Source organism: Macrobrachium nipponense, chromosome 33 (assembly GCF_015104395.2).
Source record: "Macrobrachium nipponense isolate FS-2020 chromosome 33, ASM1510439v2, whole genome shotgun sequence".
Taxonomy (NCBI): domain Eukaryota; kingdom Metazoa; phylum Arthropoda; class Malacostraca; order Decapoda; family Palaemonidae; genus Macrobrachium; species Macrobrachium nipponense.
The window spans coordinates 50,129,929-50,156,361 of record NC_087219.1 but is presented as its reverse complement, the minus strand read 5'-3'; the positions used below and the strand labels follow the sequence as shown (position 1 = coordinate 50,156,361).

The 26,433-nt window shown below is 36.8% G+C and overlaps 1 protein-coding gene across 5 annotated transcripts in view; it reads left to right on the top strand.

Annotated features, from left to right (window-relative positions):
- The first annotated feature begins 1,242 nt into the window (after positions 1 to 1,242).
- LOC135203166 (5'-3' exonuclease PLD3-like) overlaps positions 1,243 to 26,433 on the top strand; it is a 70,291-nt gene continuing 45,100 nt past the window's right edge. For 3 of the 5 annotated variants that reach the window (XR_010311876.1, XR_010311875.1, XM_064232852.1), the window contains exons 1-4: positions 16,506 to 16,913; positions 20,557 to 20,621; positions 25,453 to 25,653; positions 25,974 to 26,194. Coding sequence is in view for 3 of the 5 variants with exons in the window: in XM_064232852.1 (XP_064088922.1) it covers positions 16,860 to 16,913; positions 20,557 to 20,621; positions 25,453 to 25,653; positions 25,974 to 26,194 (541 nt within the window). In the remaining 2 variants the exon portion in view is untranslated. Of the gene's footprint in view, positions 1,413 to 12,278; positions 12,403 to 16,505; positions 16,914 to 20,556; positions 20,622 to 25,452; positions 25,654 to 25,973; positions 26,195 to 26,433 lie in introns of those variants that run through there. The other 2 variants (XM_064232853.1, XM_064232856.1) reach the window with 2 other exon arrangements.

The window sequence follows — 26,433 nt, the reverse complement described above, 5'->3', positions numbered from 1 at the left end:
CATCATTGAATCAAGGGACGAAAACAATTGAAACGCAAGTAATTTTGCTTCTGTATTTCTCTGTCGGGATTTTCAAACCTTGTTTGCAGCAAGAATTCTGACTGTTCGAAAACCAATATAGAGTAGCTTATCGCCATTCGTCACTTCCCCCGCCCCCCCGAGCCTCCTATAATGACAGTTCACTGACACAGTGCCAAGGTCTATGGAAATTGGACCTTGGTCTGTGCAGTAACTTAAAATCTTTGGCATGTAAACTGCTCATGTTTTTCTTATGATAAACAATTCACTCAAAGAAAACAAATGAACGGCAAGAAAAAAATACAGACGGATAGTATATGAGACTTAAATAATTAAAATCCAAGATTAACAGATTGCTAAAAGTGAAGAAACAATATAATTTGTTATTTTTCGACCGACGTTAGACAAGACGAACGCTGTAAACTAACAGAGTTAACTTTTTATTTTCCTTTTTTGTCGCGGGCAGGAAGGGGGCCGGGAGGAGACCCGTGGTGGGGCAGACTGGGGTATGAGCAAATAGTTCCTGCTTTTTTTCTCTCTCTATCTCTCACATATACAGCAGAAGACTGTTAGGAATGACAATCTAGAACCTTTATAAAGCCGGCGCAGCGTGAAAACAACCATCACTCTTCTGAAGATCTTGATTATATTGATCATGACAGCACTTCATGACATCTCCTGTATCATCCTCTTAGGGTATCCATCTCCTGTGTAGTACTAAATTAATTATGTGGTTCTGCTTCATTCTTTTGTCTTTACAGCAGTTCATTGTCTTGCCTGGTGTCTTGCTCAATTGAACACTTCGTTCTGGCTGTCCCAACCGACTTGAGAACCAGCAGATCTCCCCAGTAGAAAAAAAGAAGAAGATGAAACATACTCTGTCCTCTTGAGAGTTTTCTAAGTATAGTTGCAGCTATTGGCATTGAACTATGCATTCATACTTGGTGCCTGTCAAACGAAGCTTTTATATGGCTTCAGTAAAGTTAAAAAGCTTCTTGGTTTCTGAAATGCTAAAACTATGGAGGAACTTTCTTAATAGCGAAGGAAAATAAACAGGTTTACCGAAATGTTTGTTTAAGGGAAAAAAATGCTTAAGGAGGCACGGTGCCTGAGACGAACAAGGAGAGTATGATACACAACCGCCTTGGGAGTGGCTGCCAAATTGCATACAAAGAGGCGCCAAGTTACAGTAGGTGCCTCCCTATGTACGGCCACATTAGTATCATATCTACGACATTGTGAACTGCGGGGTTCTTATACTGTTGCAATGATCTCTATACAGCATTATTATTTAATAGTCGAGGAAATTCCACAGTGAAAGTGACTCGAAATTCCATGGAACCAAGTCTACGTCTCGAACGATCTTTTTTATCATGGACTTGGGGTTTGAGGAGGTAAGGGTGAAAAGCCAATGACACTCACCAAAGTACAATCTGATAATTTCATTCTTTGTAATCTTTTATGTACTGTAGCATTGGGTAGAACAATCGATAGATAATGTAAAATAAGATTCATTATAAATATGAAATAAAATGTGAGGTGTATATTAATGCATGAAACCAAAACCTTAAGTACGAGTTTCCTTGCTCGTGAAATACTAACGGATACCTGAAAAAAATATATATTTTTACAGCCTGAAAATCTAATTGTAAATGACTGCTGTGGATATTTAAATTTATTGCAGGTTAGTAATTCGCTCTTATTCTTTATTTGGCTAAGTGCATAATGCAGTCAGTGCAATTATGGCATTTGTGAAGATCACGCACCACTTTTGGTAAAGTTGTTTGTGTATGGTACGTAAAAAAGATAATTGTGTGTAAACATGAACGTATATCATACATACATGAACACACACACACACACACATATATATATATATATATATATATATATATATATATATATATATATATAATGTTGTATTTGTGCGCTTGTCTGGTCAGAGTTTCCTCGTATATGGGTGGCACGAGGGAAAAAATAAATAATAGTCATTGTTAAATCGTCTCTTCACTTATGAATAAAGGATGACTCCTGTGTGCAGTTAAAATGCGTAACAATAGCTGCCTATTATTCCTTGTTAGAGGATTAAAAAACAATGTGTGTGTGATGTGCGAATAAAATGTCATGTCATGCGTATAGAACCTAAAAAAAACTGTGAAAATAAATTATAGACAAAATTTTTGCATACTAATTTGCAAACTTGTACTCGAGATATTTATTGATGTTCAGTGTTTATTCATATTGAATACATTTTCTACTTATTCAGAGGATAACAGGACAACCAATAACCTACCGTCCTTACTGCCAAGGACTTAATGAATGAATGACAATTAGAATAGCAAGAGTCGAAATAATGGAGGAGCGAAAGATTATAAAAATCGTGGAAAACAGCTCAGAGAAATGCGAGAACTGGGCAATCATGGGAATGATACGTATACATTGCAATGAATATTCAGAGGTTTGATACCGTGTCTCTTTCAGCTCAGTGGATCAAATATTAGTTATGACAGGAACAATAAGTCCAACCTGAAAAGAAGAAAGACGATCATTTTGATAACACATTGACGGAGAGCTGAAATAATCATTATAAAATTTGTTTATTTAAAACCGGATAAGTCACTTTCTAAGGATAACCTCGTCATTCCAGTATTCAGTAGAGGAAACTTCTACTAATGTGACAACCAATACACTGGTTTAAACTGGACTAATTCTCTCGACAGAAATGTTTTTTAACTGGACTAATTCTCTCAATAGTAATTTTCTTCAACTGGACTATTTTCCCAGTATTAATTTATTTTCACTGTACCGAAGATATAGAATTCCTATGTATACTGAGTTTACACGCAACATCACATCGTCTAGTCATCTAATGATCAACAGTTAAAGAGTTCTGTCATATTTCAAGATACTGAGATAAGACACATCGTGCAGAAACGCACACTTAACGCCAAACAAACACCGAATAAGGAATTGGACATTTCACATCTTAGTTCCCGTTCATGGCTATTATTTAGAGGCAAGAATGAAAGCCACGGGGGACACTCAGGTTTGGTTAATATCCTCTGCATACAAGGGGTCGACGTAGCTGAAGATCTCTACCCCCAAGACGGGATCTAGTACTATAAGAAAAATTATGTCTGACATCTGATTAGAACCAAGTCTTGATCTAATCTGAGTTCTGTCACAGAGGAGAGAGAACACAGTGACTACTTTGCTCTGTTTAGTAATCAGAAAGTAATATCATATCCACGCTGAGTTACAGATGATCTAGTACACAAGTGAACTCTTGTGTCATATCATAGAGGCCAAGAACACGGCACATATTTATGAACGGAAACTAGGCCTGTTAAAAATACTTTGTGCCGACATCAAAGGATGATAATTTCATTCAAAGAGGGCTGTGAATAAACTTAAACGGGACAGCAATACATTGAAAGCCTTTATTATTGCTGCCATAATCTTCTTTGAGGTTAATCATATTCAGGTGGCACACACTCACCACTCCCACTAGGGCTTGTTAGCGGCCATATTGTTGGTCTGATGGCCCACGTAGCCGATCGTTAGGTGTTTCTTTATATATCTCCATATTCACGGGGGTAATTTTATCTTCGCTGTTTTTCCTCGTCTTTCCCTCCATTATAATTATTTCTTGCATGATGGTATTCATACAATCAATACATCCGTATACGTATAACCTCCACGTTGTAAAACTATACAGATATGCATACATAAGAACCTTAATTCAACTTGTTCACTTCGTTTGGTTTTATGTAGTACTACAGTCCTCCACAAGGATGATTCCTTCTCTGGCGGGCCCTAGTGCCTTGTACGTTTTCAAAAGAAGTTGCTTCTTATATATTTCATAATTACCTTTTAGCGTTTTCTCATCAGAGTAGGAGAGTATTTAGAGAATTCTTTTTTAAATTTGCTTTTTTTCATGTATGATATTGTTGCCATCGAGAGGCAGAGAGTAAATGGGGTGGGTCTAAGGTCGGAAGACTGTGATTAATTTAAGGAGGCCGAATTACCCCCGAAGTCTGCAGGCGATGACAACGGATGGTCGTCAGTACTTATATTGACTCCAGTCTCCATCTCTTTGTTTGTCTCTTTCCTCACTGTTTTTCAGTCGTTTCATAGCTAGGGTTGTCTATCGTTTGGAGCATCGAGCTGCACGTCAATTCGTATAAGTATATGCATATTTTTAACGATGACGATTTCCTAAGAGAGAGAGAGAGAGAGAGAGAGAGAGAGAGAGAGAGAGAGAGAGAGAGAGAGAACTTGCTTCTCTTTATGACTACTATATTATGAAGCAAGCGTAGAAGGATTTCTGTGTCGTCGTGTTGCGTGGAAGTAAATATGAAAATTTTCCACGCTATTCTAATTGAAAACTGGTTTTTCTTAAGGTGGTCAATAGTACTAGATATTTCTAAAGAACGATACTCAGGCAAATAATTAGGTTAAAAATGAGTGAATGTTTTGTTACCTTTTCGAAGCCAGAAGAAACTTACTTAGACGAAGAGTCTTTGGTTTATTATTGCCCAAGTTTTAAAACTCCCGAAAAAATACGTACCTCTTTGTGGTTACGGCCCCGCCCTTAAGGTAACACTGCTTGGCCCCCACCTCGCTCTTTATAAGTTTACACAAACCGGGCAGCGAAAGCAAACAGACTTTATTTAATGCCCTTCAGGTAGTCTCAGGGGATGCCATCAGTTTGGTTGGGGGTGGGGGCCTGTCTTGTTTACTTTTTGGGTGGAGGAAGAGATATAGTGCATCGGCCGGGAGCTTTAGCTAATGGTAGACCGAGTTCGGTGTTCTACTACAGGCTTCTAACCTAAAAATGCCCGAGACATCAATAGATAGACAGACAGAATTTTCATTGCGCTCATCAATATATAACTATAAAGTTCAGACGTTTTTACAGAAAGCGTAAACAAATATTCTGTGACGACAATTTTTCAAGCACAAAAATTCATTTCATCAGGAAAAATAGAAAAAAATAAAAATAAAACGTCAATTTGCCCTATCAATGCAAATCAATACAGAAGAAAAGGCAACGAAAGCATTGTACGAACAGGTCGCTGCCTGTCAAGCTAGAGTCGAATATTTAAAAAGAGTGACGAGGAAGGAGGGTTTGTATAGAAAGCCATTGAAGAGAAGACTAACGATGCCACGAGGAGGCCAGTATCGATTGCCTGTTAGATAGCGGAGGGCTCATTTTCACTCCTTCCTTCATTGGCCATGCTTCCTGCAGACGGGTTTCGGGAAGCCTACCGGCCGAACGTCGACTACCGTAGCTGCCTATACGGTCTACCTCGAGACTGTAACCGCCATAGGGTATTGCCAGGAATCAAAACGCTCTTTTCTACTATTTATTTTACTAATTTGTTTCAGTGTCGCTCCTCAGTAAGTACCTTGGAACTTTTAAGATGTTAGATTATTAAATATTTAAATTTGCGTTGGCGAGTTCCTATAAATGATGAACTGACACTTTGCGAAGTTGAATTGTGCGTTTAATGCCACGGAAAAGTTCCCCCAAATTATTAAATTAGTCTTAAATATGATGGCAGCTTGCGAGATTACCGGCAATAGTCGCTTCTGAACGGCAAAACAATTCACGTTAAAGTATTCAAGCAATCAACCTTACAGAAATTTTTAACAGAGAACGAACCCCATAAATACGATATAGTTAAACTTACGAGAATCAATTTTCCATAAGAAGTATTATGTAATACTTTGTTTGAATGGTGATTTTCGTCGCACGTCATAAAGTTCGGTCCGTCGCCTTGAGACGAGGACTTTTGTATCACTTTAGTGATGTTTCGGCTTTTCGGGGTATGCAATCAAACAAGTGTGAATGAAAATGAAAGGAAAGAGAATAACCCAAGTCCCTTGAGACCCTCCATCATGTAACGCCTTCGGGATTTACCGGGTGACAGAATGCCCATGTTTTCTTTGGGTTTTGGGCAAGAAAAGGGGTTTATCTCGCGTTCCAAACAAGTCAAGATTATTGCAGAAGACGAGAAGGACATTCTCCATTATAAGCTAAAGGTATGTATCAAAAATATTTATTTCGATAACGAGGACGTGGTTATTTTATGTAATTGGTCGAGTGCCTTTGGTGCTATTTGTTGTGGTTGGCTTATCCAGGTAGACTACCACATTTAACTGTCTTACGCTGAAGAGCAGATTTCTCTCCAAAGTTATATCTTGGGCATTGTCATGACCTTCCACAATCATAGACGCACGTTGCTTTGCTCGAGAGTACTCTTATGGTAATGAAAGTTTTCCTCCGTTTATATTATATATATATATATATATATATATATATATATATATATATATATATTGGGGTGTTAATTATTTTTAAATTCATCTGCATGTATTTTATTTTAAAACATTTTGCGGAAACAATTCAATACAATGTTTTATAGTAAATAAACTGGCCTCAGGGAATCCTTTGGATTGTGCGCTCATTCTGAATAATAACGATGCCTTTTATATGAAGGCATATTTCGAAAAGGAAAATGTAAGGAAAAGATAAACGTTCTGATATGAGGTTCTTCTGTGGAATTAGAGTGGAAATTTCATCTCTATAGTCTTCTTCGATTGAACTAACGGTAAGACCGAGGTTCATATTAAATCAACATTGAAGAAGTCCAAATTTTAAAGGCTTATTTGAATGAGCGAGAATAGTTACTAACGAATTGAATTCCTGAAAATTATTGATTTACTTGACAGGAACGTCAACCTTTGGCGTCATAAATGAAACAAATGACTGTGATCCTTTATTTGTTAGACGTATAGCTTTTTTTCTTACGGTAAATATATACAGACGACATTATTGAAGTTGATATTGATGTTAACGCTGCCCAGCATCCACCGTAGGTTGCGGTAATATCGGCTATAGACATTTACCGTCACCGTCAACCACTCACTGACTGTAGTTGACTTGTCTTCTGAGAGTGACTTTATGAAGCGAAGCAGGAGATAAGGATTGTTAATATTTATGTACTTACCCGGAAAATGGGGAGCATATTCATAAGTAGCTAACAGTGTGTTTTGCAGTTAGTGTTGCCAGATGGTGCAGAAAAAATTTCAGGAGAAATTCAATAAAAAATTCAGTAGATGTAGGTAAAAATTCAGTAGACAGACAGACATATATAGATATATATTACATATATATATATATATATATATATATATATATATATATATATATATATATATATATATATACAAAATACTACTTCAATGGTTGGTGAAAAAAAATATAATCTTTTTCTCTAAATAAAACTTCCAATTCCAATATTATTCGGATATAACTTCTTGAACTATTTATCATAATTTTGCTCACGCAAAACTTAACTACAAATGAATCACATATTGATTATCAGCCTCATCATCATCATCATCATCATCATCATCATTAGAGGTATCAGTTGTTGTATTCTGTTAAGAAGTTTTCTTGGAAATGTCACTATTCACTCGTTTACGGATTTTTAATTGCTGGGAAGCATAATTTCTGTAGATTTTCTGGAGATCCTTTCAAAATTCAGTAGATTACAGCAGTGATTCGGGATTTCATGAGATCTATCAAAATTTCAGTAGATCTCATGAAATTTCGGTAGATCTGGCACACTGCTTGCAGTATCTACAGGGGGTTTGTTGTTTTTCTTCTCACCGCGAAGAAAACCTCTATCCTTTTTTACATTTCGTCTGATCCGTTTTCTTATTTCATCTCATGGTCCTGTTATTATTACTGCAATATCCATAAAAAACAAGCACGTACGTGTAAAAAGAGACACCAAAGAAAATAATGAAATAATAAACCACAGAAAGCTGATAACCCTTTGTTTGACAAGGATAAGCGTCGCTACTTGAGAGATTGGCAAATGATGAAATGAGAAGAAGAGCAGACTTAGTAAAATTTTCAAAGGTGGTAATAAGAGAGTCGCGATTGAGATGGTATGGGTATGTGTTGAGGATGGTGACGAGGAGGGAGTGAAGAGGTTCTTGGGAGGAATCTGTTAGAGGAAGAAGATCGAGAGGGCGACAGAGAATTAGATGGCGAGATGAAGTGAAGGAAGATATGGAGAGAAGAGGTTTGGTGGAGGATGAGGCCTTTGACGGAAGGCAGGCAGTGGAGTAGGCGCATCAGGCAACCGACCCTTAAATGTAGGGAGAACGTGGCACGGTATCTAGCTTTATGACAAGTTGCAGTGACCGAAATTAAAGGGGAAAAGGAGCAAAGGTCTCAAAGAAGGAAATATTAGCTGGGGGATATGACTTTTCCCAGTATCACTTCTTATTTTGATAACATACATTTCTTAAGCTTCATTTTAGTGTGACATTGTGAAAGACCCAGGAACTTAGTTATTTAGGGGAATGTAAATAAACTTATAGATTTACTGTTTACTTTTTTTCTGTACGGTCCCTCTCAACAGAAGACATTCTACGAGAAGTCCATATTTTCTGTGACTATCCTTTGCATTGAACTGTACTTACAAAGCAATAAATAATTATTGTTTTTTGTTAAGTAAAAGTATATAACATAACAACAAATAAAGTAATATGCAGGTAATTGTTAACATAATGAATGAATCAATCAATAAAACTGAAGAAATATTCTTGTATTTCAGTGCAAACTTTCAACATTATAAGTCAAATTCTGTTCACTAAATTCAATACTTTGAATAACATCTAATCAGGTAGAAGGGCATAGACCGCATACCCATTTTTTTTTTCTTAATATAACTAAAATAACCTTTTCAAGTATTTCATCCTGTATATACCTATATATGCAATGACATTTAACGAAGAAAAGGTCCAGTTTAGGGAGAAACGAGAGGCCCCCCCCTTAAAAAACTCTGGCTACGGGCCTAATGCAGACACATTCTGATAATTTTTCCTCTATTTTTACAGCCCACTCCATATTAGTATTCGAGGCTACACTGTGATAGCACTCAGAGAAAAAAAGTAGACTTTAATTCTTTCTTAAACGACTTGATATTTTAAGTCAAGCTGATATCGAGCTGAATTTAAAGGATCTAAAGCATAATACATTTGAATTGCTTCTTGGCGCGAGCCTCAGTGGCGTGGTCGGTATGGTGTTGGCCTGCCACATCAGTGGCCGCTAGCTCGATTCTCGGGCATTCTATTGAGGTGTGAGAGATGTTTATTTCTTGTGATAGAAGTTCACTCTCGACGTGGTTCGGAAGTCACTTAAAGCCGTTGGTCCCGTTGCTGAATAACCACTGGTTCCATGCACCGTAAAAACACCATACAAACAAACAAACATCTTGGCTCGAATAACTTGAGTTCATCTGTACCTATTCTTGCGTTGACTCCATCCGTTGTTTGTATTGAACGCAGCACGTGATTCAGGTATTTTGGACACCCAGATTTGATAGCTTGTTGAATCATTACACATATTTTCTTTATTATTCTAAATTTATACAAGGTTAGAGACAATTAAATTGTTATACTTATTATCTAAACGTTTAAACAACACACGTTCATCTTCGAAGTGGAAACTTTTGACAGAACTGCTGTGTTCGAACATTCCTCTCACAGAAGCGGTCTTCTCAGAACGAGAGATTAACTGCATTAAAGTTATAAGTTCATTGCGTGCGTAGAGAGAGAGAGAGAGAGAGAGAGAGAGAGACGGAAATTCAAGACATTACTCTACTTAAACTAGCGAAGAGTTCCGAATATTTTAGCTCTGACAGCCCCCGTGTTAGGATTCCTTGCAAAATCTCTAAATTTTACCTTTAAAACAATAATTTTATGATTATGGACAATGCTGCTTAGTAAATGGTACTTCCTTCTATAGTTTATACTGATAACTATGTTGTGGAGTTATTCCCTTATTAAGAAACTTCCATTTGTTATCTAGAAATTGTCATTTTTATCACATACCTGTTTAAAGCATAATATCACTGCAAGTAATTGATATTGACATAGAGACGTATATATTATGAGACTACATTTATTTTCTATTCAACAACAATATCGAATTAATTATTTCACATCTTTCACGTATAATAAATAAGCAGATATTTTACTCTCAGACTGCGTTCATTGTTGTTCTCAATAAGAGCCAAGCAAATAGACAGAGTTGTTATATGATCGCAGTCTGAAAACTTATCCAAACCGAGACTGTAATAACTGTAACATAGAACTTAGCGCTGGCAACAAACCGCTGGTTCTTCATGATTTCTATAATCTTCCGCCTCCAACGGGCACCCCCCCCTCTTTCCCTTCTGTCGTTCGAAAGGCGTTCCGTCACACTTTTCATGGGTATATGCCACTTTTTTCCGCCCGTTGAGTTTTTTTCCGCTCTGTGCTAGACACGGTCATTAAATTGCTCATCCCCTTGACCTTCACAGTAACATGAAAAGAAGGGACAGCTTGATCTTCTTGTTTCAAATAATAATGTAAAATTTATATCATTCATAAAGAGAAACCCTAGTTCCTCGCTGGACGAATGGTTTTCGCGCTCGGCTGCCAATCCGGTGGTCCGAAGTTCGAATCCCGGCTCGGCCAACGTGGAATCAGAGGAATTTATTTCTGGTGATAGAAATTCATTTCCCGTTATAGTGTGGTTCGGATCCCACAATAAGCTGTAGGTCCCGTTGCTAGGTGACCAATTGGTTCCTAGCCACGTCAAAATATCTAATCCTTCGGGCCAGCCCTAGGAGAGCTGTTAATCAGCATCAGCTCAGTGGTTTGGTAAAACTAAGATATACTTATACTTAAAGAGAACCTCGTTAAATTGAATCCTTAACCCCGTAAGCTATGTAGATTATGTTCCCAAAATTTCATAATATAACTGTTATGGAATGGCAAAGGAAGTATTGTCAGCGAGAAAAAGGTTAGAATTATAGAGGATAAATACATTAGGTTTTCTAGTTTTCAAGTCAATTTGGTATTCAACTTCTCAGTTTCATTCAAACTCCGTAATTACTCGAAGTGCATATGACAGACAGTGGTATTCTGTAATGAATTAACTTTTCAGTAACAAAAAAAAGGGATAAATTATGGTGCAAGAATATAAAAATAAATCTAGTTATAATACAGTTTTCAAACGTAATCTTCAGGTCATGATGACAATCTGTATCTTAAGATCATGATACTATTCCTGGAATATGCTGTTTAAACCCTGATATAGAAATGCATTAATAGAGACTGCAGGTGGGGGTAACCTCGGACTTACGACAGGCACATTCTTATCGTCATTAATGACACCAGTACTATCTGCTGGGGGCAGGAATCTGTCTATGAAACATTTGTGAGATATGCCTCTTGCAAATCAAATTGTCAGAATTGGCTAATTTTACCTTGAAATTTCTAGCATTGATTACTTCAGCCACATTACCAGGCAGCCACTCTGCTCCGACGCCAAATTTTTAAAAGAAAATCGCATCACCCACCAGAAATTTGGACTTAGAATCACAGTTTTTAGCCTTATCCGGCCTAGCTAGGGGAGGTCTCAGGTGATCAAGTAAGTGCAGATCTAAATGCCCTGCCAAACAACAATTCTGCTGGTGAGCGTCCAGTACGAGAATGTATCGTACATCTATAATGATACAACAATCTACTTAATCTTAAACTAATATCACCTGATGAGAATTTGGTGAACAATCTTTTGAAAACCTGGACATCTCGTTCGGCTAGGCCATTTGAATTAGTGTGTGACGGATTTTATTAGAATCCATGAACGATTTGAAATCGTTTGAGATAAAGCAAGGCCCATTGTCTGATGCGAGCTCTTCAGGTAGACAAAATCTACAAAAGGTTTTCCGTAATAACTGTACAGTTTTAGATGAAGTTAATGCTTGGAAGCATGGCATCCAGAAACTTGGATTTGGAGTCAATAATAATGAGAAAATAAAAACCCTCTAATGGACCACACCAGTCCACATGAAGCCTCTGCCACACGGAACGGGTCACTGGCCAACTAGATGGTTTAACACCTTTAGGAATACTATTAGCGAAGCAATCAGCACACACGATTTTTCAGTGGGAATAGTAAAATGATGTCTGTCATACGTACTACACGCTGAATATCTACAATGGAGACAGAAAATTAGGGTAACGTCTTTTTAAGCAGGGGGTCCGACTGGCAATGTTTTGGGGCGGGAAAATATATGCAAGTTTGTGATAAGACAGGAGAATTACTAACATCAGCTGTTCCAAACTTAAAATTCGATGTTTTCAAGTGCTTTCACACACCATTCCCTAACGTTTTGCCTTTGCAGTAAGATGCCCAGCGACGACTTATCAGTAAATTCAGCCGTGGAGAACCAATAGTGCAGTGCACGCGTTCGACTCCTAAGATAAGCCGACATTGACTTTCGGTATATGCTCTTCACGCCGGTAAAGGTATATGTCTCGATGTTGGTAATAACCTGCATGATTGATGGCTAATCAAAATCGTCAGGGTGAAATGTTGTAGTAATATTATCCGTTTGGGTGTATTGATTCCTGCCTTGTTTTTTTTTCCCTTAAAATACTGTGTCCAGCTTTCTTGCATCTCTTGCCGTTTTCAAACTTTGGCTTAACTTTGCTCCCTCCTAAAGTGAGTGCACAATTAATGCAAACGCGATGTTTAACTTACATGCCTTCAAAGGAAACAGCTTATTGTGGTTATTAGTACCATACGCTCATGTACTCTACGACACAGTCTCATATTTGCCCAAGAAAATGTGTAGTTTAATGTAAAATAATTTAATTGTAAAAGCAAAACTTACAAATCTCAGGTGTAAGTCACACAGCCATTTTTGCGTGCTAGTGTTGCGCCTAATTGTAACTTGCTGATGCAGACATTGCAAAAGACAAAGACCTGTCGCGTCTCCCATGTGACACTGACGATCGGGAACTTAAACGCCTCTTCGCTGTTTCAGCATCTGAATCACTTCTGTTGTAGTTTTCTCTCCTCACAACCTCCGAAATAGAACAAGAATTGATTAGTGTTACTTACATACTGGCAGATATCGACGCAGAGAATCCAAAACTCGCTCAAAATGAATATATTATTAAAAAAAAAAAAAGGGGGGGGGGGGAAACATCAACTCCCAGGCTACTGTGCAATCAGTAACTTAGAATTATACACCAATCGGGAAGCAAGTGTTAGTTTGCCGAAATTATGCGTTTATTTATATATTTGCTTCTCTCCATAATTATAGCTTTATTAACGCAATAACTTTATTTGATTGTTTGACTGGCATAACATAATTCTTAGGCCGAGACAATCAGTAAAGATTACCATGAAACCACAACCTGTAAGTCTGTGACTGATGCATCCACGACCGAAACATATAATGGTATGTGCACAAAATGAACTGTGAAAGGTTTTTATAAGTACACAATAATAATTTGTTTGTATACGAAGTGACCCGCCATGGCTAGTCAACACTGACTCTTTGGATGCATAGCCACTTCATCCAGATTGGTCCCCAAGCAATTGTGTAAATATTATTCATGTGTGAATTACTGCAAAAGTAATTAATGTCGTAGTTTTTTTCAGTAGATTTTGTTCCATAAATCGCTGGTGATCTATCATGTTTAACCTATTCAGACATGTAATAGTGTGCTGGTCATTTGCACTGATATTCTCTGGTAATAAGCTAGGCTTATTTGTAAGCTATCGAAAATGCAAAACAGGGTATTTAAGTATATGACAACCTTTTCAAGAGCAGATCAGTGAAATAAAAAGGTAACGTTCAATTAGATAAAAAAAAATCTTACTCAGAAAAAATCACCAAGATATGCGTGGTGTGACAATCCTGAATTGGCTGTGGAGAGAGTTTGTAGCCACATATCTGTACTATTTTTGCATAAACTAAGGTAAAGGTAAAAAGTTATGTAAGATATGGGAAGGGGGAGGGATGCTAAATATGGCACAGAGGAAAATGGTTGATTTGATTAAAGATAGAAATCTGGATGTGAGACAGATGTGAAGGACGATGAAATGTGGGAATGGTACTTAAGAGTCGTTGTATCTGGGGTGACTGACAAATGTAGTACTAGAAAAGAGGTAGTGCTTGTAGTATCTGGGTTGCATGGGTGGGATTGAGTGTGGCAGGATAAGATGTGGTAGTAAGCGAATACAAGGCAAAAAATGGAAAAGATGGAGAGTGAGAGGAAGAGAGAACACTTTTGTGAGTGATTCTGTCTGGCTGGAGTGAGAGAAAAAGAAAGGATGGGTGTGCTAAGTGATTTAAATGCACCATATAATGACAGAGAAAGAGGTAAGCTTAGTTATACTCTGTTTTTTTTTTCCATCTGTCCATCCGCCTGTGGTGGTCGCGCATGGTAACACTGCTTCCCGGGCTTTAAATAGTTACGCTATGTGTAAGTTTTAGGTAAATAAAAGGACATCATGGTGTACATTTGCAACTGAAAAGTGTTTTAATAATTTACTGTATGCGAATTACACCGTCACCGTTAATATTCGAAATGGGATATTATTTAAAGCCTGGGACGCAGTGTTACCATGCGCAAATACCACAGGCGGATGTACAGATTAAAAAGAAACACACACACACAGATTATAGTAAATATAGAGCACCTAGAGCAAATGAAAATATAAAGTTTTGTGGAAAGTTATTTAGAAAGGTGCTTCATTGTTTGAAATACTAGGTATTCAAAGAAATGAATTCATTGCTGTACCTGGGAAACAGAGAATGGGTAGGAAATTAGTTCATTAGACTATTTGATCACATGGAATAACGATGAGCAGTGGGGCTGTTGGAGCTAAGTCTAATTATTATCTGGTCATAGGAAACGTTATGGTAAAGTTTGACAAGAAAGAAGTTAGGGTAATATAACTAGCAAATGGACAAAGAATGGGCTAGGGTTAAAGACAGTGAAAGTGAAGAAATATTATTATGAAATATGCTAAAATTCTAATATAAGTTCATAGATTTCCCTATGGGTATAGGGCGTAGTAAGAGGAAGTGATAGCAACGAGTGAAGGGATGAGAAAGTTCTAGTAGAGGTTTAGTAAAGGAAAGAGGCAGATGTCTGAAATGTACCAGTAGATAAGTGGATAGTTGAAGTAGCCAAGAAACTAACCTAAGGATTCTCGACGTGGTTCGGAAGTCACGTAAAGCCGTTGGTCCCGTTGCTGAATAACCACTGGTTCAATGCAACGTAAAAACACCGTACAAACAAACAAACTATAAGGATTAAACGAGCTCGGTATTACTTGATATGAAGAGGAAGGTCTGTGGTTAACAAAGTTAGACAAATAACAGAAAGGGTTGGTATGAAAAGAGCATTCACGACAGAAGAAAGCTTTCGGTAGAACTGGTAGATGCAAACTGCAGTGTGCCAGTGATGTATGTTGTAGAGGGTAGATTTTATTTTTCGAGCAACTCAAGTTTTTATGATGGAAGTGGTAGTGTGCTAGTTTTGTGTGAAAGTTGTAAATAGCTCTGATTTCATGTGAGAGGCTCTGAGCTAGACAGACAAAGCCAGTCTAAAAATATAAAGCATATTACATATAAATATACTGTTCACGTACCCCTTTTTTTTTTTTTAGATAGAACTTTACACTAGTGTTTCTTTGGCATCCTATATTCAGTTAATGTACTGAAATGCATTAATTAATAGATGAATTTAATTATGCAATTTTTTCACTACTCATTTTCATGTGTTCGTAAAGAACCGAAAAAAATAAAAGCATCATAACACACACACACGCAATCTCTCTCTCTCTCTCTCTCTCTGTTCAGTATTGAAGAATATTCGTCTGATGCTTTACAAGTCATTGAGGCTAATAAATGTTGATGTTATACACAATTTGTAGAGGAATTCATTTTTTAAGTACTAGTTTAATACGGGTCAAATTGAATGTGAACCTAGTCACTTTTATTCTCAAATCTGGAAAGTTAGTTGATCTGGTTGTGCTGTGGTTTGAAGCTCCTGTTTATTAATAAATAATTATATAGTACGCTTCGCTACAACATACCTTCACCAAGATTTGCCCATTCTTTAGTATCTGCCATGGGAAAGGATCAGCGACACGCACACACACACACACACACACACACACACACACACACAACACACATATATATATATATATATATATATATATATATATATATATATATATATATATATATATTCTATTTGCATGATACTATCATGTTTTCTCGACTTTTCATGACACATCGTAGTTGTTATGTTAGGGATTTTGACAGGAATGACAGTTTTATCTATAATTAGCATTTTTACTCAATCTTTGAGTGAACGTCCCTTGACATTTTAATTAGTCAGTGATTCAGTAGTTTGTGGAATCCTTCTCCAAGTACATTCCATTTCTCCATTTTATGAATAATTGAAATTGTGGTGAAAGAAGTGGCCGGAGTCAACTTGGTTTAAACTAATCAACCGACCATTATGGTTCTTGACCTTTCAGCAAAGAAACCTCACTATCATTACAGCTGAGTAACATCCCGGACACTCCCCATTGGCAACAATTTTGTTTGTTATCCGGCAGATAAACAAACGTTTCACATTTCCTGTCCTTCAGATCTTTATCAGACACTTTCAGACGAAGTTGGCCACAACACTGTTGGAGTAAAGCAGATTAGAGTACCCAACTAAGTTAAACCAAGAATCAAAAGCAACTTTGCAACGATTATTCTACGTCAGGCAACGCTCCCAGCTGATGCGAGCGTGCTTTCAAAATCAGCTGATCGCTCGCAATGCCCCGTCATTAGTAAATAGCAACCTGTTGGCCAAGACGTACAAAAAGTACTGCGCGACACCCAGCCATCTGTGGCCCCAAGGTCCCTGACATCTTTGACATTCCTTTGTCCTAAGCAGCGATGAAGTATACAATAGTTCGTGATAAAAAGGGACAATGTGCCAAAGAATGCGAGGTATTAAAACGTTTTAGGTAACCGTTTGTGAAGTACTGTAACTTACGATTTATTGTTGCGAGAATGTTGAATAGCTATGCCAATCGTAACTCACGATATCAAAGGTAATATATATATAGATAGTATATATATATATATATATATCTATATATATATATATTATAATATTATATTATATAATATAATATAGGCTAGCTAATATATAACATATAGCTATATACACACCTATATATACCAGGAATAAAGTTTTTCGTATACATTTTTAGAGGGTCAGAAAGAGAAGCCTGTAGCTTGGTAAAGTAGGGTGCAGGCAATTCGGAAGTAAAGTTAGGTTAGGTTAGGTTAGTTTGGTAGGAACCCATTGCATTTGCAGGATAGCTAGCCTATGTTGAGGAAGAAAACCAGTGAATAATTGTTAAGATGCTAGTGTAATTTGCCAGTGACAGAATTGTTATTTTTTAAATTTTTCTACTGAGAATATGAGGGGTAAGCAATTAAATAAAGTTTAACAATGGCTCTGTTATGTACAAGAATTACTGATGGCATATGTACTAAGTTTAGTAATTTTAAATGCAAAATCAAGGTTTAGAGCAACTTTATCCATGGAAGCAATTCCCTCAAGTGATAAATGCCTCCGAGGTCAGTTACCAGGATTGGGACAAGAAAAATGGAGGTATGTCTTCTAGTTAAACCTTAAGGTAAGGAATATGCAATGTGCTATGCAGCACCCGTATCTTGCTAGTTAGAACCCCGGGTGTAAGGCAAGGTTGGAATGAATTTTTGTATTACACTTTTATTGTGATATAGGTCAGGTCAGGATGGTGGTTTCCTTAGTCATGTAGGACCAGCACCTTAGAAAAGTTAGATGAAGGTATGTAGGGTTAGGATGCATCCATGTAATTGATTTAGGGACATCTTTTCTCTTTAAAACTAAAGTATTTTTTAATGGTTACTGATGAAGGACATAAACCGAGTTTTTTTTTGCCAGCTTGTGGTATCCTTTTTGTGCAATGTATTTTTAGTTTTCCACCACTGGAAAACCTTGTTTTAGACCACCTCCATAACAGTTGTGGGCAGTTCTTATGAAGAGCTCCACACACAGATCTTGTTTTATAATTAAATTTTTTGAATGGACTATAGAAATGGGTGTGTTTGATGCAGTACAGATGAGATGTCTTGAGCTATTTACCAAAACAATTAGAAATTTACAGTCTTTTTCTGTTATATTTTTATGTTAATCCTTGAGGGACTGGCACTAAACAGTGTCCCACAGAGCTTTACTGCTGGGACAGATTTGGATTCTTAACTAAACAGTTTTGCATAAGACAGTGGAATTGAACCCTAGTAAGGAAACTTACAGGGTCTGCACTTTGCTCTTGTTGTTAAGTCAAGATTTTTGTTGGTTACTGGTACAAAGAGGCTGATAGCCAGGAGGGATTTATCTCTCAATTCAGTGTAAGTTTTTGTGTCATTCTCCTGGGGCATTTGCTTTTTCCAGTTAGGTATAATTGCTATGTGTAGATTTAGTACACATGGAAATGTGATATGTATCCTCATCTTGTTCCATCTTTGTTATTGAGAAAACCAAGTTGCTGTTGATGTTTTCTTCACCTGTAAAGGACAGTTACCCTTAAAGATATGTTTTAATTAGATAAGTTCATCAGTTTGGACAGGGGCAAAGATGATATCTATACGTATGGTAAAAGTGTAGACAGCATCCTGGTCTCTATCAAAACTTATGAACTAACCCTACTAAAGCTTATATTTGAGGACAATTCTGTCTTTACATTTGGCTTTCTCAGTGTGAAAGTGAAGCCAGAAGAGGAAAAATATATGTATCACCTCTGTGTTTACTAAGCTTCTAGTGATGTGTAAATGAAAAAAGCAAATGCATCTACAGGTAACTGGACACCATATTTAATATATGTACACGAAGGGTCCTTTCCCATCATACCAATAGGAATAGTATCCACCAAGAACTGGAAAGGGTCTATCTATTTTGATTTTTGTTAAAAACAGCCTTTATATATTTTAAATTGATCAGTAATTTAAAAAAGCACTTGATAAATGTTACAGTGCACAGGACTTGCCCCTTAACCACCTGTACACTCCCCAACATAGACATTAATCCTGAAAAAAGAAACTTCTACATAGCAGTCATGAATCTGAACTGTAATCAAGAAGAGCATACCATGAAAATTATATGTAAAAAAATGGAAAACAACAGAAGAGAATGCCAGAGCAGAGATTATAAGAAGCTGTTTATTATTTAAGAATAATAGAACCAGAAACCAAATCAGAAAAATAATCCAATGAAGATGGCCTTAAGAAACAATAAATTTCAAAATTATACCTAGCAACATCTGGGGAAGCTGCCTAAAAGTTAGTGAGAAAGCCACAAGAAGATTTACATAGTCAGTACTCAGTGCTACCTCCAGGAAGGTAGATAGTGTACTATTTTCAATAATTTTATGCAACAACATGGAAGGAGATCAACTAGGGAATAAGTTTCCCACAGTATAATTCTGAAATACTTTATCAAGCATCATGTGACAACTGACTCATTTGTGGAGGCTTATCCACAAGCACAAGCCTACTGTGAATACCATACAGTACTACAAATGAAATCCAGCTCATCCTTTCAGGTTAGATATTAGAGACTTGAAAACCCAAACACAACTTAATTCAACAAAAACAGTGCATCATTAGTGAGAGCATCAAAAAAATTTTGACCTCAAATCATGGATTACAGAGAAAATATTCTATAGAAAGATATGAATACATCTTAAGACTAGGGCACCAGATGACTTACATTTTTACCTTTCCATCTACTTCTGGTGACCCTGGTCATCATGGTTACCAAGTCATTAGTTAAAATTGCTAGGGTTAGAAGAGAACCTTTCAAAAAGTATCATTACAGTTGTATTTAATGAGGTAGAAGAGAACCTTTCAAAAAGTACTATTACAACTCTATTTAATGCTATCACAGTTATGCTTCTAATTGGGTCATAAATATGTAGTGACACTGCTGATATGTACAGTGTATTCCAATATAGACAAGCGATATAAAAAATGCATACCTGATGTAGATAGAATTAATATGCAGTTAATTTGCCTCATTTGTAGACAGTGAAAAGATATGCTGTGAATCTGCTTAATTCAAGAAGTAATTTTATAATTACGCATTTCATTATTAATCTGTGTATGTTGTGCATCCTATGTCCTTGCTTAGAAGTTTAATCTTTCCTTGAAAAGGAGAAAAATAGAAAAGCATGCAAATACCATCATGGTGCTCTGTTTTTTATTGAAATAATTAACCACCTAAAATGAGATAAAAAGGAATTCTTAAATTGGTCTGATTTGCTAAGATTGGTTAGGAGTCATTTGGAATTATATATATACAGTAGTAGTTTTCAGATTTTTACCCATGTTGCTTTGATGCAACACAGGTGAGTGGAAATCTTCATCAAATCATTTGTTTTCTAAAGAATATGAATTAATTGGTATTGGCATACGTACTAGCTTCAGATTTGATCCTTGCATTTTGTTCTCATATCCTATGTAGTAATTTGTTGAAAAGTTAAAAGCAGTGTAGGGAATGATATTACTATGGGTTGGTAATTTTTCCTTTTTTTTTTGACAGACAGTGGTGGAAGGAAGTGGAAGACTTGACTTCGGTGAATATGAGCTTGAACTTTGGGACTCACGGTGAGTTTTCATCGTGTAGATTTTGGGTGCGATTTAATAGTGCAGAATTATTTTGTAGACTGATATGTTACAAAGTTTCCAGAGTTTTATAAGAAAAATGAGCATTTTTAAGTTTTACATTTCATATCCCATGGAAGTTGCTGTATTTACTTCATTATCTCTTGGGGTTATTTGCAGATCAGTAATCTGGAGATATAACTCCTAGTGATTAGAAGTAGCACTGGTACTAATTGCTGTTATCACAGATGTTATGATGTTAGTGGATGTGATAATATATGAAACAGTGCCACAATAGCTTTGTTTGAATACAGATAAGGTATGCTGCTCAGATCTTGTGTCCTAAGCATTTTATAAAAGTTTTTTAGGAGTCAGAACAATTAGCCCAGTTTATTAAAGTATCCTGTAGTAGACAAATGATATAGGGATGGATAGCCAATACATCATGGCATTATTTGCTGAGCCACACACTGCTGCTATTGGAGTGTGATTTCCAATTAGCTCATCTGTGTTTAGACTAGAGCTGAGATGAAACTACACCACCTACACAACAGCACAACACCTATTCATTGTACCATGGCTCTAGTTATGCTAAGCAAACTCATCACTTGTGGTTCATTGCTATAGACTAGTATGTAGTTAATCCATTGAATGCAACTGTGTAAACAGCACATGAAGGGTTACTGTTATATTAGCACCACTAATTTACATTTAAGTGGAAGTCTTATGGTGTGTTAAATTAGCTTCAGGAATAATAGATGATGACAAGTTTCCTATGGGCTTTTGAATCATAATCATTTTCCCTTTTAGGTGAAGATACAGGGAATATTTTCTAGCATAACTTCACAGGTGCCTAATATCAAATACGTACAGTCTTTTAGCTAGTAATCTACAGAGAATATATGTAATGTGGTATACAAATTGACAATTACAGCACATCATCATCATCATATCTATTTCTGTCCAGTGTGCTCCATATCAGGAATCAGTCTTAAAGACCCCTGAGAGAGCTGATTCCCTTCAGTTCTTACCATGTGAGTGCTAAATGTTCTCAATGACAGAGTCGTGTATTATGCTTTTCCTTTATATTTTCTTTCCTAATATTCTCTCCATTAATTACACTGCATTACTTTATTTTCTCCCAATTTTCAAAGGATTCTTACAACTTGAGGTACAGAAAACTATGTTCATGTGCAGTGATGATCAACAAGGATTGCATTGTATGTGGCTTTCATGCCCCATTACAGTGGTCCCCTGTATTCGCAGGGGATGCGTACCAGACATCCCTGGGAATAGTTAGAACCCACGAATGTTTGGATCCCCTATAAAAACTTTAAAAACGGCCTATTATGTTAGTTAAAACTCAAGAAAAACCCACTAAAAATGTTTATACTTGGTTTTTTATTAGTTTTATCACAAAAAGTGCATTTTATGATGAAATTGATATGATAAAAAACCCAGGAATTTTTGGATATTTCTCATAGAAAAATACTGCGAATGTGCAAACGTTCCGTGAATAATGCAGAGAAACGTTCCTGAGAGAAATCCACGAATGTGTGAGTCCGCGAATCCGGAGAACGCGAATACGGGGGCTCCACTGTATCATGTTTTGTGTCTTTAAAAAAGCTGGCCCTTTTTTGGCATCCATGCATCTCTCTCTCTCTCTCTCTTTCTCTGCATCAGAGGATCTCTTGTACATGTATTTCATAGAAGCCTCCTAACCGAATTTATTTTGTAGACCACTGTACAGGCAGTCCCCCGGTTTTCGGCAGACTCGGTTAATGGGGATCCAGTTTTATGGCTCTTGCCTAGTGCCATAAAATCGGCAATTTATGGCACCATAACAGGCCAAGTTTTGGTTAAAGGCACCAGTTATGGTGCCATAACAGAGGTGCCATTAACCAGTTATCAGCGCCCATTCACCGAAACTTGGCTTCATAAGCGCCATAAATTCCCGAATTTCAGTTAATGGTGGTTTTCACTTTTCAGCACCCTGCCGGGAACGGGACCCCCGCTGATAACTGGGGACTGCCTGTGTATTTATGTGCCATTAAAGCGGAACAGAAAGTTTTCAGACTGCCACCAAGGCCTTCTTCAAGAAAGTTCTTTCTTGGCAAGGAGAGGTCATTAGGAGGACAATGGAGGCGCTCCCAGAATTGGACCTTTTTCTCACTTATGGTCATTGTCTAATTATGAATATTGCTGGTTAACATATTCTCATTGTTCAGATAATTTGTATGATAACACCTCATTTCATTACTATACGTACCTCAAAGATGTACCTTAATCGTCACTTATTTTTTCTTTGTTGGGTTCCTTTGAAGTTGTCAGGCCATCTCTAGCTTCAACTTTCAGAATTTTAATTTTTTTTAAGAGTTTCTTGCTCTTGTTATGGATAGCAGTTTTTTTTTTGTTTTTGTTTTTTGTTTTTTTGAGTTCCTTAACCAATTCTGTTCACATCTCTTGTTTTGTATAGATAGTTGTGTTTATAACATCTTCAGTGGTAGGGAGACTTAAATATCTTATTTTCAAAAGGAATTTTCTTTGCAGACAATATGAAGAAACTATAGTGTATTTTACTAGTACAGGCAGTCCCCGGGTTACGACGGGGGTTCCGTTCTTGAGACGCGTCGTAAGCCAAAAATCGTCGTAAGCCGGAACATTGTCAAAAATCCTAAGAAAACCTTTCTTTTAATGTTTTGGGTGCATTGAAAACTATGTAAACTGCATTTTTATGGCATTTTTCATCAAAAAACCTTCAAATATTGATTATTTTGCATTTTTGGTGTCCTATTTCATCTGCCAGATGAGTGTTGTAGGAGTCGTAACCCTGGAACATGTGTTGTAACCCTGGAAATAATGTCTCATGAATATAATTGAAAAGCGTTGTAACCTCGGAACGTTGTAAGCCGAGACCGTCATAACCCGGGGACTGCCTTATATAGGTCCTTGACTTATGGTAGGGGATCCGTTCCAGCGCCTCACCATGAGTTGATTTCTGCTGTAAGTCGATTTCCGCTGTTTGTCAATGTTTTTCTGTTATCGGTGCTTTATCAGCACTTATGGCACCGCAACTTGATGTTGTATCAAGTTACAGCCTTTTAAGCAACATTAACTATTGAATCCGACATAAGTTGGTAACCACTGTAATAACTACTGCAGGGACCACGGAACTAATTGAATATTTGGGGATCCAATGATGCACCTGAATCTTTTATTTTTAAAAGTTTTAAGAATTTACTTAGCTCAAGGTAATATACAAGAATTTACTTAGCTCAAGGTATAATATACATTGTGAAGTTTTTTTACCTTCATTTATGCAGATCAGTATTGTTTACTAGGAATGCCATACACATATCTTCCTGATTGATTGCAGACTCCTACCTTACTGCAAAAACTGACTGCAAGATGTGAAGACGGGAGTGCCCATGTTTGGAAGCCTTATTTACTTACTAAATGACAGCTAAGGGCTAAGAAGGACAGAGGAAGATCTTTTAGTACAGTTGACCAGGATCTGTGCAATGCTTAGTTAAAAAGGATTTTTATTCATGTTTGTTAGTGAAAAAGACTGCACAGAAATGTTCTCTAAAATATTTCCACTTGCTTGAAGTAAAACTGCTAGGGCCTTGCGTGATTAGAACCCATATGTACTTATCCGGTGATAATAGTTACATTGCAGCCCAAGTGGTGATCATACTTAAAATCAAGACATACCAGGATTATATACAGGTCTAACCCATTGATACTTCAAACAAACATGAATGGGATCTTACCTGTATTCTTTCAGTTCAAAGTACGTACTAGGTGGGATTAGTAGGCATTTCCAACCATCTCTAACATGGAGACATTTTCTGCTTAGTACTAAAGTATTGTAAAGATGTGCTTGTGACTTCAATAGAGAATTAAAATACTGTACTAGACTGTACTGAGAAAGCTTGCGAATGACAGTCGAAGTACATTTCCAACCTGACTTAGTGTAGTAGTTTTAAGAACATCTGACTAGATACTTAATGAAAGTCATGATGTTTTAAATTGCTGGAATGTAGCATGGATGGATAGTTTCAGTGAAGCAGTAGCACTAATTTCCTGGGAATCAGAAAAAGATAAATGGCCAGCAAACATGAGGTTAAACCAGACATTGAATAGATGATATCAATGGTGCAAGTTACATCAGAGGCTTGATATGTTGCATGGCTCATTGGTCAGGCCCAATGGAATGTCAGTCCGTTACTTCTCTACTGCTTCACTATTGATCACAGAGGCCCAGGTTGTTGACTTACAACATGATTTAGGCTTGGGTGCTTTCTGTGGAGTGCAGCATCTAGATATCCAACCCCTGGGTACATCAGGTTTGGGTTAAGTTGTTCCACACTGAAGGCACTTGCCCCATGTCACTGTTAACCTGCTTTACAGCGCTGTAACCTGGATTTGCAGCATTGTTGCTATTTATTCCCTTTATAATTATGATGATTCGGGTTAAGGTGATTTTTGGCTTACAGTGCCCTGCCGGGTATGGAACTCCCGCTGTAACCTGGGAACTGCCTACTTGATATAATTACTCTATGAAGTATGCTATAAAAGTGATTTTATCCAAATTCTTTTTGAGTGGGAATGATGGTCTTAATTTTCAAAAATAGCACATTCTTTATTTCCTGACACATTACTCAATTCATTTCCTTGGTAATGAATTTGAACTTTGAATATCCTTATTCATAGGCAGAGAATTATAGTATTTTGAAAACTTTCATGGTTTTTAGTAGTGAATTAAAAAGGTTTTTATGCATGGATGCGTTTATGATTTGTTCAATCCTTTTACAATGAAAACTCCTTCCAGGTATAATAATTTGCTGCATAGGCGTATGTCAAAGATGCAAAGTGGACCTAAAGCTGGCTGCCTTTCATGGATTCGAGATTGGGTGCACTTCTCTTGTGTTCCCATTACCATCATTGTGACACTATCATTGTTTATTGTAGCAATGGCACGTTTAGATTCTATCACATATCAGAGTGAGGATTTCAGTTGTGGTGATTGCAGGTAATGTTGACATCAAATTTTATTGTAATTACAAATACATGTCAAGGTTGTAATTAGCACCCATTGGAATGCCTGTGTTTTTGTCTCAAGTTTCATTATCAAATTTAATATACAGTATACATATATGTACATAAATACATACATACATACACTTCTAATATTGCTCTAGATTATCTTTCAAGGCTAACAATTTGTTAGTATTGGTTCTTCTATAAGTTTGAAGTGAAAAATCAGAGATTAATGATACACAATGTGCAATAGTACTTAAGGCAGAGGATGACTTGTTACCCTGTCTTAATCATGTGACCTATATTTGGCAGGTTTCAGTTAGTGGAAAGCATACCTGAAAATCTGACATACTCAGATGAAAGTGTGCTGTATCCTAGCATATATAGTGCTTGGGTGAGCCTTATTGAAAGTGCTGAGGTCTCCATTGATATTGCAGCCTTTTACTGGACTTTGCTTAATGATGATGTCATTGACAAGCCTGTAGCTTCATCATGGCAAGGAGAAGACATATTCATGCATCTCAATTCAACAGGTACATATGTGATTGAATAATTTTTTATTATTGGTGTTTTTCTTAAAGATAAGGGTCTTGTGTAGTTCTGTAACTAGTTTACTCTGAATGTGATGTCAGTTTAGAATTTAAATTGTGCCTTGTATTGGTAATTGTAAGACTTAAAGAACTCATTGAAATTTATTGCAACTGTATTTACTTCTCCCAGCAATATGAGAATAAGGTTATTGTAATAATAAATATAAAAGTCTTATAAGTGG